This window comes from Anomaloglossus baeobatrachus, chromosome 1 (genome assembly GCF_048569485.1).
Source record: "Anomaloglossus baeobatrachus isolate aAnoBae1 chromosome 1, aAnoBae1.hap1, whole genome shotgun sequence".
In the NCBI taxonomy this organism is placed as follows: domain Eukaryota; kingdom Metazoa; phylum Chordata; class Amphibia; order Anura; family Aromobatidae; genus Anomaloglossus; species Anomaloglossus baeobatrachus.
In genome coordinates, this window is record NC_134353.1 from 688,000,228 (window position 1) to 688,014,085 (window position 13,858).

General features: G+C 49.9%; 1 protein-coding gene across 1 annotated transcript in view; it reads right to left on the reverse strand.

Moving 5' to 3' along the window:
* Positions 1-13,858, reverse strand: part of CHEK2 (checkpoint kinase 2) — a 130,570-nt gene that overhangs the window by 116,095 nt on the left and 617 nt on the right. The window contains exon 2 of the mRNA XM_075320136.1: positions 7,083-7,322. Coding sequence (XP_075176251.1) covers positions 7,083-7,305 — 223 coding nt within the window. The 5' untranslated portion in view covers positions 7,306-7,322. The remainder of the gene's footprint in view (positions 1-7,082; positions 7,323-13,858) is intronic.

Genomic DNA, 13,858 nt, shown 5'->3' on the forward strand with positions numbered 1-13,858 from the left:
TTAACCCCTATTAATTTTCAGAAAACCCCTTTAAGCAATTTGATTATTAAACATCAATCTCGGCAGTGCAAACAGACCAGAAATAAAAAGTCCTGTCTCTTATCCTAAAGTGTTTTAGACAATAACGCCGGGACGTCTTAGGCTATGTGCGCACAGTGCGTTTTTCGGGTGCGTTTTTGCTCAGAAAAACGCAGCATGTCAATTATTTTTGCGTTTTCCACCCATTGAGTTCAATGAGATGTTCAAAAACGCAATTAAAAACGCAAATTGCAAATATAGCTGCGTTTTAGTGCGTTTCTATGACTAAAAACGCAGCTATAAACGCAAGGGGTGGGCAGTAAAGTGACATATACAGGAAGAGGATTCATTCTGTTGGTAAACACAGAAGCGTGAAGCCTCCCGGTACCGCCATCGCGTCCGCTCCTGTGCTATGTCCGGGCGAGAGATGGAAGCAGCTGTGAAATCAAAAGTGAACAGTAGAAAGAGAAAAAAAAAAAAAAAAAAAAAAAAAAATCATACTCACCTGTCTGCAGAGTCCCGTTGCCATGTCCGCTCCCAGCTCCTCTCCCGGCACCGCCACCCCCGCTCCGGGTGTGCCGACACCCAGGCACGTCCGATGGCTGCAGGACCTGGTGGTGATCACCTGATGCGGTCACCTGACGCATAAGCTGATAGTATAGGTCTCGCGGTGACGCCGGCTTTTTACCGCCCGGCTTAAACTATCAGCTGATGCCGTCAGGAGAGCACATCACTGATTACCGGTAGCTCCTGAAGTGATCGGACTGGAGTCAGCACGGACGTGTGTAGTTTTTTTTTTTGCACTGATGCATCAGCTGATTGTATAAAAGCTGTTTATACAATCAGCTGATGTGTCATGTGATTCAGGCCCTTGAACCTGACACATTATCTGATTGGTATGCCTTCCAGCAATCCGATCACATGATATGGGATCCGGATTGGACGGCGCGGGACCCTTGACCAAGGACTACTGCGGAAGGGGGGGCTGGTTCGTACCTGCTAGCAAATGGCTGAGGAGGTGGGAGCTACTATCTGCGCCTTCGCTGCCTCCGACGCGATGGATTTCAGGAAAATGGCTGCAGAAGCGGCGCAGATTGAGATCTTAGAGAATCGAGCTTTCCATCTACGCATGAGTCCCCTCCGCAGCCATTTTCCTATTGTCTATCGCATCTGATGCAACGCAGGGGCAGCTAGGGATCACAGCGGGCTCTGTTTTAATTCTCCTGATGGAGACTATTTTAAAGGGAACCTGTCACCTAAAGTTCTGACCTATCAGCAGACGCATGTGTGCCCTAATTACACCTTCCTACCAATCCCTGTGTTATAAAATTTTATAATATGAAAGTAATAAAAAAACGTTTTATTACCTTCATATTTCCTATGTAAATAGCAGGGAATATGGTCACAGGGGCGGCACCTTGCCCTGCATACTTTCCGTGGTATCACGCCCCTGTGGGCGTGATATCATGGAGACACATGAGCGACGTCACAGTCGCTCATTCTATCCTGCGTGCATTGTGGCAGGCTTCGTTTCCGGGTGTTCACGCGCCGGCATCAGACGCGCACTGCACATGCGCGTCTGAAACTGACAAGGAGAACGCAGAAGAGAAGCCTGCCGCAATAGTAAGTGTAAACGTGCGCAGGATAGAATGAGTGACGGTGACGTCGCTCATGTGACTCCATGGTGTCACGGCGACAGTGGCGTGATACCATGGAAATTATGCAGGGCAAGGCACCGCCCCTGTGACCATATTCCCTGCTATTTACAAAGGAAATATGAAGGTAATAAAACGTTTTTTATTACTTTCATATTATACAATTTAATAACACAGGGATGGGTAGGGAGGTGTAATTAGGGCACATATGCGTCTGCTGATAGCTCAGAACGCATATTTTAGGTGACAGGTTCCCTTTAAGTGAGAGGAAAGAGAGAAGAGTGATTCTCCTCCTCCTCTGCAGGGCTGGATACTAATTGGTGTAGGCAACTGCTGCAGAGCTGCCTCCACCAATCAATGATCTGACCCTGACAAAATCCACTGAAGGGAAACACAACCCCCATCATCAGCCTTCCAAATATACTGTATCAGTGGGTGTATTCTGAAGGATGGTGGGGGTTGTAGTCATTTTTAGTATAAATACTCCAGGGAGGGACTGTAATGTAGTGGCCAAAAGTGTTGTAAACATGACTACAACCCCCTTCATTTTCAGAATACAGCCATGTATGGTATACAGTACATGGGTGTATTCCTAAGGATGAGGGGGCTGGTAGTCCCAGATCCCCCATAACAGTGCGCCATCCACAGATCCCCCCCATAACAGTGCGCCATCCCCAGATTCCACCATAACAGTGCGCCATCCCCAGATTCCACCATAACAGTGCACCATCCCCAGATTCCACCATAACAGTGCATCATCCACAGATTCCACCATAACAGTGCGCCATCCACAGATTCCACCATAACAGTGCGCCATCCCCAGATTCCACCATAACAGTGCGCCATCCACAGATTCCACCATAACAGTGCGCCATCCCCAGATTCCACCATAACAGTGCGCCATCCACAGATTCTCCCATAACAGTGCGCCATCCCCAGATTCCACCATAACAGTGCGCCATCCACAGATTCTCCCATAACAGTGCGCCATCCCCAGATTCCACCATAACAGTGCGCCATCCACATATTCCTCCATAACAGTGCGCCATCCCCAGATTCCACCATAACAGTGCGCCATCCCCAGATTCCACCATAACAGTGCGCCATCCCCAGATTCCACCATAACAGTGCGCCATCCCCAGATTCCACCATAACAGTGCACCATCCACAGATTCTCCCATAACAGTGCATCATCCCCAGATTCCTCCATAACAGTGCGCCATCCCCAGATTCAACCATAACAGTGCTCCATCCCCAGATTCCTCCATAACAGTGCGCCATCCCCAGATTCCTCCATAACAGTGCGCCATTCACAGATCCCCCCCATAACAGTGCGCCATTCACAGATCCCCCCCATAACAGTGTGCCATCCACAGATTCTCCCATAACAGTGCATCATCCCCAGATTCCACCATAACAGTGCGCCATCCCCAGATTCCACCATAACAGTGCACCATCCCCAGATTCCACCATAACAGTGCACCATCCCCAGATTCCACCATAACAGTGCATCATCCACAGATTCCACCATAACAGTGCACCATCCCCAGATTCCACCATAACAGTGCACCATCCCCAGATTCCACCATAACAGTGCATCATCCACAGATTCCACCCATAACAGTGCATCATCCCCAGATTCCTCCATAACAGTGCGCCATCCCCAGATTCCACCATAACAGTGCATCATCCACAGATTCTCCCATAACAGTGCATCATCCACAGATTCTCCCATAACAGTGCATCATCCACAGATTCCACCATAACAGTGCATCATCCACAGATTCCACCATAACAGTGCGCCATTCACAGATCCCCCCCATAACAGTGCGCCATCCACAGATCCCCCCCATAACAGTGTGCCATCCACAGATTCTCCCATAACAGTGCATCATCCCCAGATTCCACCATAACAGTGCGCCATCCCCAGATTCCACCATAACAGTGCATCATCCACAGATTCCACCATAACAGTGCATCATCCACAGATCCCACCATAACAGTGCATCATCCACAGATCCCACCATAACAGTGCATCATCCACAGATCCCACCATAACAGTGCATCATCCACAGATCCCCCATCATCCCACAAGCTTCCCCTCATGTTATTCAGAAACATGGTTCACGTTACTTATAATGCTGCTGTTGAGTTTATATTGTTAAAATAAGGTTTTTATAATATTACTAGAAGGTGGCCCGATTCTACGCATCGGGTATTCTAGAATTTACGTATTGTGTAGTTAATGTATGATTTTTGTTATATATATATATATATATATATATATATATATATATATATATATATATATATATATATTATATGTTGTTGTGTGTAGTTACCAAGTGTTTGTGTAGGGCGCTGTACATGTTCTGGGTGTTGTCTGGGTGTGGCAGGGGGTGAGAGCGGTGTTTGTGTGTTGCATTGTTTGTAGAGCACTGTGTGTCTGTAGCGTTGTGTGTGTGTGTTGCGCGGTTTGTGTGGGTGTGGGGTGCGTGTGTGTGTTTTGGGGGGAGGTATGTTTTGTGCAATGTGTGTGTGTTGTGCGGTATGTGCGTATATTTGTGTATGCTGCGGGGTTTGTGTGTTGGGTGTTGTGTGTGTGCGGCGTTGTCTGTGTTTGTGGGTATCTATGTAGGGCGGTGTTTGTGGTTCCCAGTGTGTGTGTGTGGTGTGTTGTGCGGTGCGCGTGTGGCGGTGTGTGTGTGTGTTTTGGGGGGAGGTGTGCACCCCCATCGTGCTCCATCCCCCATGCTGCGCACTCCCCATCGTGCTCCATCCCCCATGCTGCGCACCCCAATTGTGCTCCATCCCCATGCTGCGCAATCCCAAACGTGCTCCATCCGCCATGCTGCGCACTCCCAAACGTGCTCCATCCGCCATGCTGCGCACTCCCAAACGTGCTCCATCCGCCATGCTGCGCACTCCCAAACGTGCTCCATCCGCCATGTTGCGCACTCCCAAACGTGCTCCATCCGCCATGCTGCGCACTCCCAAACGTGCTCCATCCGCCATGCTGCGCACTCCCAAACGTGCTCCATCCGCCATGCTGCGCACCCCCCATCGTGCTCCATCCCCCATGCTGCACCAGCATCAGCCTCTCTCCTCCCAGCATCAGCCTCTCTCCTCCCAGCGTCAGCCTCTCTCCTCCCAGCGTCAGCCTCTCTCCTCCCAGCGTCAGCCTCTCTCCTCCCAGCGTCAGCCTCTCTCCTCCCAGCGTCAGCCTCTCTCCTCCCAGCGTCAGCCTCTCTCCTCCCAGCGTCAGCCTCTCTCCTCCCAGCGTCAGCCTCTCTCCTCCCAGCGTCAGCCTCTCTCCTCCCAGCGTCAGCCTTTTCTGTCCCCAGCATCAGCCTCTCTCCTCCCAGCATCAGCCTTTTCTGTCCCTAGCATCAGCCTTTTCTGTCCCTAGCATCAGCCTCTCTCCTCCCAGCATCAGCCTCTCTCCTCCCAGCATCAGCCTCTCTCCTCCCAGCATCAGCCTCTCTCCTCCCAGCATCAGCCTCTCTCCTCCCAGCATCAGCCTCTCTCCTCCCAGCATCAGCCTCTCTCCTCCCAGCATCAGCCTCTCTCCTCCCAGCATCAGCCTCTCTCCTCCCAGCATCAGCCTCTCTCCTCCCAGCATCAGCCTCTCTCCTCCCAGCATCAGCCTCTCTCCTCCCAGCATCAGCCTCTCTCTTCCCAGCATCAGCCTCTCTCTTCCCAGCATCAGCCTCTCTCTTCCCAGCATCAGCCTCTCTCTTCCCAGCATCAGCCTCTCTCTTCCCAGCATCAGCCTCTCTCTTCCCAGCATCAGCCTCTCTCTTCCCAGCATCAGCCTCTCTCTTCCCAGCATCAGCCTCTCTCTTCCCAGCATCAGCCTCTCTCTTCCCAGCATCAGCCTCTCTCTTCCCAGCATCAGCCTCTCTCTTCCCAGCATCAGCCTCTCTCCTCCCAGCATCAGCCTCTCTCTTCCCAGCATCAGCCTCTCTCTTCCCAGCATCAGCCTCTCTCTTCCCAGCATCAGCCTCTCTCCTCCCAGCATCAGCCTCTCTCCTCCCAGCATCAGCCTCTCTCCTCCCAGCCTACCCCAGCCTCAGCCTCCCCCAGCATCAGCCTCTCTCCTCCCAGCATCAGCCTTTTCGGTCCCCAGCATCAGTCTCTCTCCTCCCAGCCTACCCCAGCCTCAGCCTCCCCCAGCCTCAGCCTCTCTTCTCTCAGCCTCCCCATCCCAGCCTTCCCCAGGATCAGCCTCTCTCCTCCCAGCCTCCTCCAGCACGCCGTGCTCCTCTGCCGACACGCACAGATCCGATCGCATACACTCACACACACCCGATCGCATACACTCACACACACACACACACACACACACACCCGATCGCATACACACACACACACACCCGATCGCATACACTCACGCACACCCGATCGCATACACTCACGCACACCTGATCGCATACACTCACGCACACACACATTGACGATATTGCACATACGCGCTCATACTCACAACATCCGGAGATACCACATGCTTCTGGCCATGTGATCCTCCGGCAGGTCCTGGAAGCTCACAGCACAGTATCGCCGCCGAGAAGCAAGCGATATCCCAGGATGTTGTGAGTATGTGGATGCGATGTGATGTGTGTGTGAGGTGTGTGTGAGAGTGAGTGTGATCTGATGTGTGTGTGTGTGTGTGTGTGTGTGTGTATGTGTGTGCGTGTGTGTATGTTCCGCCGCTGCAGGACCTTGATGCGCTGGTAACTATGCTACCATGGTTACCAGCGTATCTCGTCCCCCGCTCGTACGGGAGCCCACACCAGCATACGCCGGCCAGCCCCAGCAATGCGAGGGTATGTGTCAGCTGGTTTGGCGGCGTACGCTGATGTGGGCTCCCAGGGGTACAGTACTCACCTGGTAGTCGTGGCTCCGTGACCGTGTCGGTTCGGGGAATGCGTGGGGGGCGGGGCCAGAGCTAGCGTGCATTGCGTGAGGGGGGCGGGGCGTGGCCGAGTTGCCAATGCCTGCAGGGTGCCGGGGCGAGAGGCCAATCTGTGGGGGGGGGGGGGGGGGCGGAGCCTGGGCGAGCGGCCGGCCAATCCGTGTGGGGGCGCAGCCTGGGCGAGCGGCCAATCCGTGCGGGGGGGCGGGGCCATGGCGAGCCCAGCGGCCAATCAGCTTTGTGTCACCGTAAGAACACAATTTTGGAGCAAGACAGACAGACAGAATAAGGCAATTATATATATAGATACATACACACAAAATGGAAAGGCAACATAGGATTGTACCTTTGTGCCAAAATCAGAAATGGATCAGAATGTAAAAAGATTTCCACCTATTTAGTTTCCATTTTGCCTTTCATATATTGTTGCACAGTAGCGCACCCCAATATAACTTCCTAAAATTTACAGCAGTTTACATAATACAGATACATACCATGGTTTATGAACCCCTTTCCAAGTGCCCAGAGTCTGCCCCACGCAGGTGAAGCCTTCTCTTCTGTTTCTTCTGGTATTGATGCCAAATCTTGTGTCGGTAACGTCTCCAGAGAACTCAAGGTGCCAGAGCCGGAGGAGGATGACTGGCTCTGTGAGTGGGGCGCACTGGAGGAAGAGCTGGAGGTGCCTTGAGAAGGCTGGGATGGTTGGGACTCGCCCATATTATCTCACTAATCACCTAAAGAAAACAGAAATTAGGCAGATAAGAAGGTCACCTGATGTATCCGCTGAGCACGGCGCTCCATAGGACATATAGCTGTAGGTGTTATTCACTGAATCACATTGGGAAAAAACATACGGTATACAGTCAAGTTCTAATACAAATATACAAGCAAGCAGTGTATGCTGCCAATACTCCCCGGCCCCCAATTAGAAATTATTAGTCATTTTCTGATTTCTTCCAAATGGCGTCTTCCTCTTAGGGTACACTCACACGAGCGTGAAAATCGGACGAGTGCAATGCAAGAAATTCTTCCCCTGCACTCTGACCTATGTTAGTCAATGAGGGAAAGCAGTTGATCAGCTTTTCTTGCATCCAGATTCTGGATGCAAGAAAAGCGGCAACATGCTGCGATTTTCTGCGAGAGACGTATCCCTCGCACCCATTCAAGTGAATGGGTGTGAGAGATACATCAGACTACACTCGGATGTTATCCCAGTGCAGTGCGATATATGCACATGCTCACAATGGAGAGGATGGGGGGGGATTAACCCCTCGCTCTCCTCCGCAGCGCCCGCCCTCTGCTTCACAGCTGTGACCCAATTGCAAGATTGGATCACAGTTGTATGACACTCGGCTCACACTCGCAGCAGAGCCTGAGATGGGGGTCATTAGCATATCGCATCGGATGCTGTCGCATCGTATTCCATACGCTTGTCTGAGTCCAGCCTTACCTATTCTCCAGCAGCGGAGATAGCGCTGTGCACCGAGACCTAGGTATCTATATCAGCAGCACGTCTGCTGCAAGACTCCTATTTATTGCAACAGCAGCAAAGTGAGGATTCCTAGTGTCGAGACCAAGCGCAGAGCTCTCGCTGAAGTTCTGTACTCAAGAGATAGGAAAGGAAGAAGAATCCTCCAATAAATGACATTTATAGGAGCTGTTCACCATTATGATATTGGTGGCCAAATCCACACAATGCAGACAAGGAGATTCTGAAATAATCCTAGAATGCAGGTTGAAGAACACAGCACAGCTGTCCTGCCATCACCAGGCTCTCACAGAGTGCGCATTGACTGTGAGGTGGCCATCACGCCCTCTGCTGTGATTGACTGCGGTGTGCCTGAATTTCTAGTCCTGCAATGTTAATCACAGAGTAATAAACCTTTTATTTTACATAAACAATTGCACACACAAAGATGAGAGACACTGTTGCTTTTTGTTTTTAACCCTTACATTATGCTGTCCTCCAATTACATAGCAAAAGCCTGCTGACAGATTTGCTTTAACAATTGTACTGCAGGCAATATGATTATTTTAAAGGGAATCAGTAACCAGTTTTTGCCCTATAAGCTGCGGCCACCACCCGTGGGCAATTATTTACAGCATTCTAACATGGTGTGTATAAGAGCCCAGACCACTGGGGAGAACATAAACACTTTATAATACCCACCTAAACCAGTCACTGCGGTGGATTTGGCTCAAATGGGAGTCTTCGTTCTCCTGAGCCTCCTCTTTCGGCCATCTTTGTCCTCCATCTTCTGAAGCAGGGGTGCATGACGCGTCCAACATCATGCACACAGGCCGGCATTCAGGTCCTGAGCAGGGCAAATCAAAGTATTCTAGTGTGCATGTGCGGGACCGGCGAGTGTGTATGACGTAGGACGCGTCATGAACACAGGCTTCAGAAAAAGGACGAAGATGGTCGAAAGAGGAGGCGCTGACACCGGAGAACGAAGACGCCCATTTGAGCCACATCCACCGCAGTGACCGGTTTAGGTGAGTATTATAAAGTGTTTATGTTCTACACAGCGGCCTTGACTCTTATATACAGCATGTTAGAATGCTGTATATAAGAGCCCAGTGGTGGTGGCTGCAGCTTATAGGGAAAAAAAACTGGTGACAGGTTCCCTTTAAGCCTTTATTTCTGTACCAAATGCTTTTGAAATGCTCTAGGTTGCTCCTAATGTTGGATAAACATTTATTGATCGAACCAAAATTACATAACACAAAAACCTGAACTTCTCTGGAGTTGATAAAATAAAAATGATGTCATAAAGAAAGACCCAACAGTGGCACGGTGGCTCAGTGGTTAGCACTGCAGTCTTGCAGCGCTGAGGTCCTGGGTTCAAATCCCACCAAGGACAACATCTGCAAAGAGTTTGTATGTTCTCCCCGTGTTTGTGTGGGGTTTTCTCGAGGTACTCCAGTTTTCTCCCATGGTCCAAAAACATACTAATAGGGAATTTAGATTGTGAGCCCCAATGGGGACAGTGTTAGCAATGTATGGAAAGCGTAGTGGAATTAATGGCGCTATATAAGTGAGTAAATTATTAATTATTATTATCATCATCATCATCAGTTAGAAATGTTTGATAAACGTTCACAGAAAGAAAAAAAAAAAACAAACTCAAAAATCCTAGTATTTAATAGATATGCCTTAAAATGGAACCACTTAAAGGGAACCTGTCACCTGAATTTTCACTATTAAACTAAAAGAATCCCCTTCTGCAGCTCATGGGCTCCATTCTAGAAAGGTTCATCTTGCTACTGGCCCCCCTTTCAGACCTAAATAACCACTTTATAAAATATTACCTTTAGTATGCTAATGAGCTTTGCTGGCCCCGGGGGCGGGCTGTATTGCGTCCGTTATTCCCCCTCCTATCGCTGTTCGCCGTCCCCCAGTGTTGATTGACAGATGAGGCCGCCGCTCTCATGTTACTCAGTGCTCCTGAAGTCTCGCACATGCCCAGTGGCAGTATCGCGGGACTGAGCACAGTTCAAATTGCAAGCGCCGGTGATCGTATTGCACAGGCGCGAGATTAAGGGCGGGTACTTGAATGACGCTGGTGATGACAATGTCATCACCAGTGTCATCCAAATAGCCGCCCATAATCTTGCACATGCGCAGTGGCACTATTGCTGGACACTTCAAATCGTGAGCGCCGGTGATGTTATTGCGCATGCACGAGATTATTGTCATCACCAGCGTCATCCAAGTACCCGCCCATAATCTTGCGCCTGCGCAATACGATCACCGGCGCTCTCAATTTGAACTATACTCAGTCCCGCGATACTGCCACTGGGCATGTGCGAGACTTCAGGAGCACTGAGTAACATGAGAGCAGCGGCCTCATCTATGTCAATCAACACTGGGGGACGGCGAACAGCAGCAGGAGGGGGAATAACGGACGCAATACAGCCCGCCCCCGTGGCCAGCAAAGCTCATTAGCATACCAAAAGGTAATATTTTATAAAGTGTTTATTTAGGTCTGAAAGGTGGCCAGAAGCAAGAGGAACCTTTCTAGAATGCAGCCCCGGAGCTGCAGAAGGGGATTCTTTTAGTTTAATAGTGAAATGTCAGGTGACAGGTTCCCTTTAAAGAGGTTGTCCACTACTCCGGCAACTCCTTCTCATTGCCAATATTTGCCCCTATAACACACATACCTCCAGTGCGGTTCTCGCGGTGTCAGCACAGCCTATCCAGGGGATCATGTGACGTTCTGTCACACAATTCCTGTGGACAATCAGTGCTGACTCCACTCTCCATGCCTTCAGACAAATTAATACATCCAGAGGAAGTGTGAGGCCAACACTGCACTTCCTGCAGCCGTCTGAAAAAGAGAGGAGCGAAGCCAGCGCTGATCAACAGCAGGGATTGCTGGACATATTGCCACACAAGGGAATGGTGCTGGCACCGGAGGGGTGTATAATGCCCTATGCACACGTTGAGCATCTAGTGAGCTTTGTTTACCACTTGTATTTGTAATCCAAAATCACAAACAGTATACACGTCTGCATTTAACTTTTCTTTTTTTACCACACACTCCTGGTTTTGGCTACAAATACAAAGATAAAAAAAACCCTCACCAAATACTCATCGTGTACATTTGCCCTAAGTGTTCTTTTACTGGGAAAAAAACATAGGGATTGAGAAGGGGGTGTCTGAGCAGTGGACAATCCCTTTAATTGGGGTCCAAACACCCCAAAAAGGAGTAAAAAAAAAAAAAAGACAAGAATAAGTATAACTATGGCGGCATCAGACATATAATTTCCTTATAATGGGGATCAGAGGTTGGAACACATAGCAGGCGCCTCGTCACCACCAGATGAAGGCCTTACCTGTGTATGGCTTTAGATACAGACTTCTCAGGTCTTTCTGAAGCCTCCTGTGGCATTTCTGTTCCTGTCACATCCAGACGGGGGGATGCGGATTATTGCACGTCTGTCCAGTGAGCCCTGATGGGGTCACAAGGCCCCACGTTATTTTTTGACCCTCTGATCCCCCATTATATTATATCTCGTACTTCCATAGTTATACTTCTCCTGGTCTATTTTTGTTTTACTTCTCCACTACTCAGACAACCCCTTCTCAAGCCCTGTTTTCCCCCAGTAAAAGAACACCTAGGGCACATGCAAACAACACTTATTCTCGGGGGTTTTTTAACTCCTTTTTGTGTGTTTGAACCCTTATTAACTGGTTCCTTAAGGCCCATCTAAGAAATACTATGATTTATGAGGAGGTTTTGCACAAATTTTTATTTCCTATAAAAAGTAAAAAAAAACAGAGCGCTACATGACTATGCCGTGGGATATTTCTACAACGTTATGATCCACAGTTGGTAATAAGTGATGTGATGGGAGTGACAAGACGCCTGAAGTTCAGAGGGGGCGCTATGGGGACAAATATTAACTCCTCACGTCTTTACAGCGGACGGAGTTGTGCAGCTCTGGAATTGATCAGTTCTGGTTACTGACCCCAGGAACAGTTGATTGTCTGGGGGGCTGGCGGGTGTTGCACTCTCACTGATTACACACTGATGTCCTACACTCGCTGTACCCAATCGCCCACCTTCAGGCATATAATCCAGTGAGCAGCAGCTGATCACTTCCTGTTGATTACTTCTTCATGCCAGCGGTGATTGGGCATGTGACATACAGCTCACATGGGCCCCAGGAGAGCGAGTGTCGTCACTGCTGGACCAGCACCTCCATGGGATGAGTATAGGCATTTTTATTTTAAAGGGAACCTGTCACCAGTTTTTCGGCATATAAGCTGCAGCTATCACCACCATTCTAACATGCTGTATATAAGAGCCCAGGCCGGGGGTATAACATTAAAAACACTTTATAATACTCACCTAACGGTTGCTGCGGTGGAGTTGGGTCATATGAGTGTCTCCGATGCCGGCGCCTCCTCTTTCGGCCATCTTCGTCCTCTTTCTGAAGCCGGGGTGCATGACGCATCCTACGTCATACACACTCGCCGGTCCTGCGCAGGCGCACTACAATACTTTGATCTGCCCTAAAAGAGCAGATCAAAGTGTGCCTCCGCAGGACCTCAATGCCCGCTTGTGTGAATGATGTAGGATGCGTCATACACCCCGGCTACAGAAGGAGGACACAGATGGCCGAAAGAGGAGGCGCCGGCACCGGACAATGAAGACGCCCAATTGACTCAAATCCACCACAGCGCAACCGTTGGGTAAGTATTATAAAGTGTTTTTTATGTTCTACACAGCGGCCTGGGCTCTTATATACAGCATGTTAGAATGCCATATATAAGAGCCTATCAGTGGTGGCCGCAGCTTATAGGCCACAAAACTAGTGACAGGTTCCCTTTCAGGCTGCTTTCACACATCCGGTTTTTCCTGTGTGGCACAATCCGGCGCTTTGCAGAAAAACCGCAACCGTTTTTTTTGTCGCCGGTTGCGGGTTTTTTGCATAGACTTACATTAGTGCTGTATTGTGCAACATGGGCTTGCGTCCCGTCCGGTTTTTGCCACATGCGGCAGATTTAGCCGATGCGGCGGCCGGATGGAACGTTGCCTGCCACGTTTTTATATCCAGCAAAAAAAAAACAAACGCATTGCGCCGTATCCAGCCGATGCGGCACGATTTGCAATGCATGCCTATGGACGCCGCATGCGGTTTTTTCCACTGCGCATGCTCAGTAGCCTGCCGCAAGTGACAAAAACCGGACGGGCCGCATGTAAAAAACTTGTGCAAAGGATGCGGTTTTGTCGCCGCATCCGTTGCATAGGTTTTAGAGCCGGATTGGCTGGCTCTGCTAAAACCGGAGGTGTGAAAGCAGCCTAATGGGGCAAACATGTGGAATGGGCTGTCCTAGTATTGGACAACCCCTTTAAGGCTCAGAAATAAAGCAGGCCAATTGCAGGGCCACATCAGGCAGGAGGGCCAGCGGTCCCAACCTCTGGGGGGCCCCAATACTGGGGTAACACCAGACATCGCTTACCCAGTGACAGCACCGAGGCTCCCTGCACTGTTCCCTATTTCAGTCCATACAGTTCCGCAGATCTGGGGCCTTTATTCAGAGATAATGTTAATGGCCTTTACAAGGGGGCGTGGCTCCGAAGGCTATACACAGCAGTCCAGAGACACGCCCCCTTAACAATAAATAAACAAACAGCACTGGAGACTGATCTCAGGAACTGTACGGAGAAGTAACAGAACAGACGGCACCGGGCAGCGGACAGAAGCGCAAACACCGGTCACTTCCGGGCTGCTGTCCGGCCCCAGAATGACTATTACT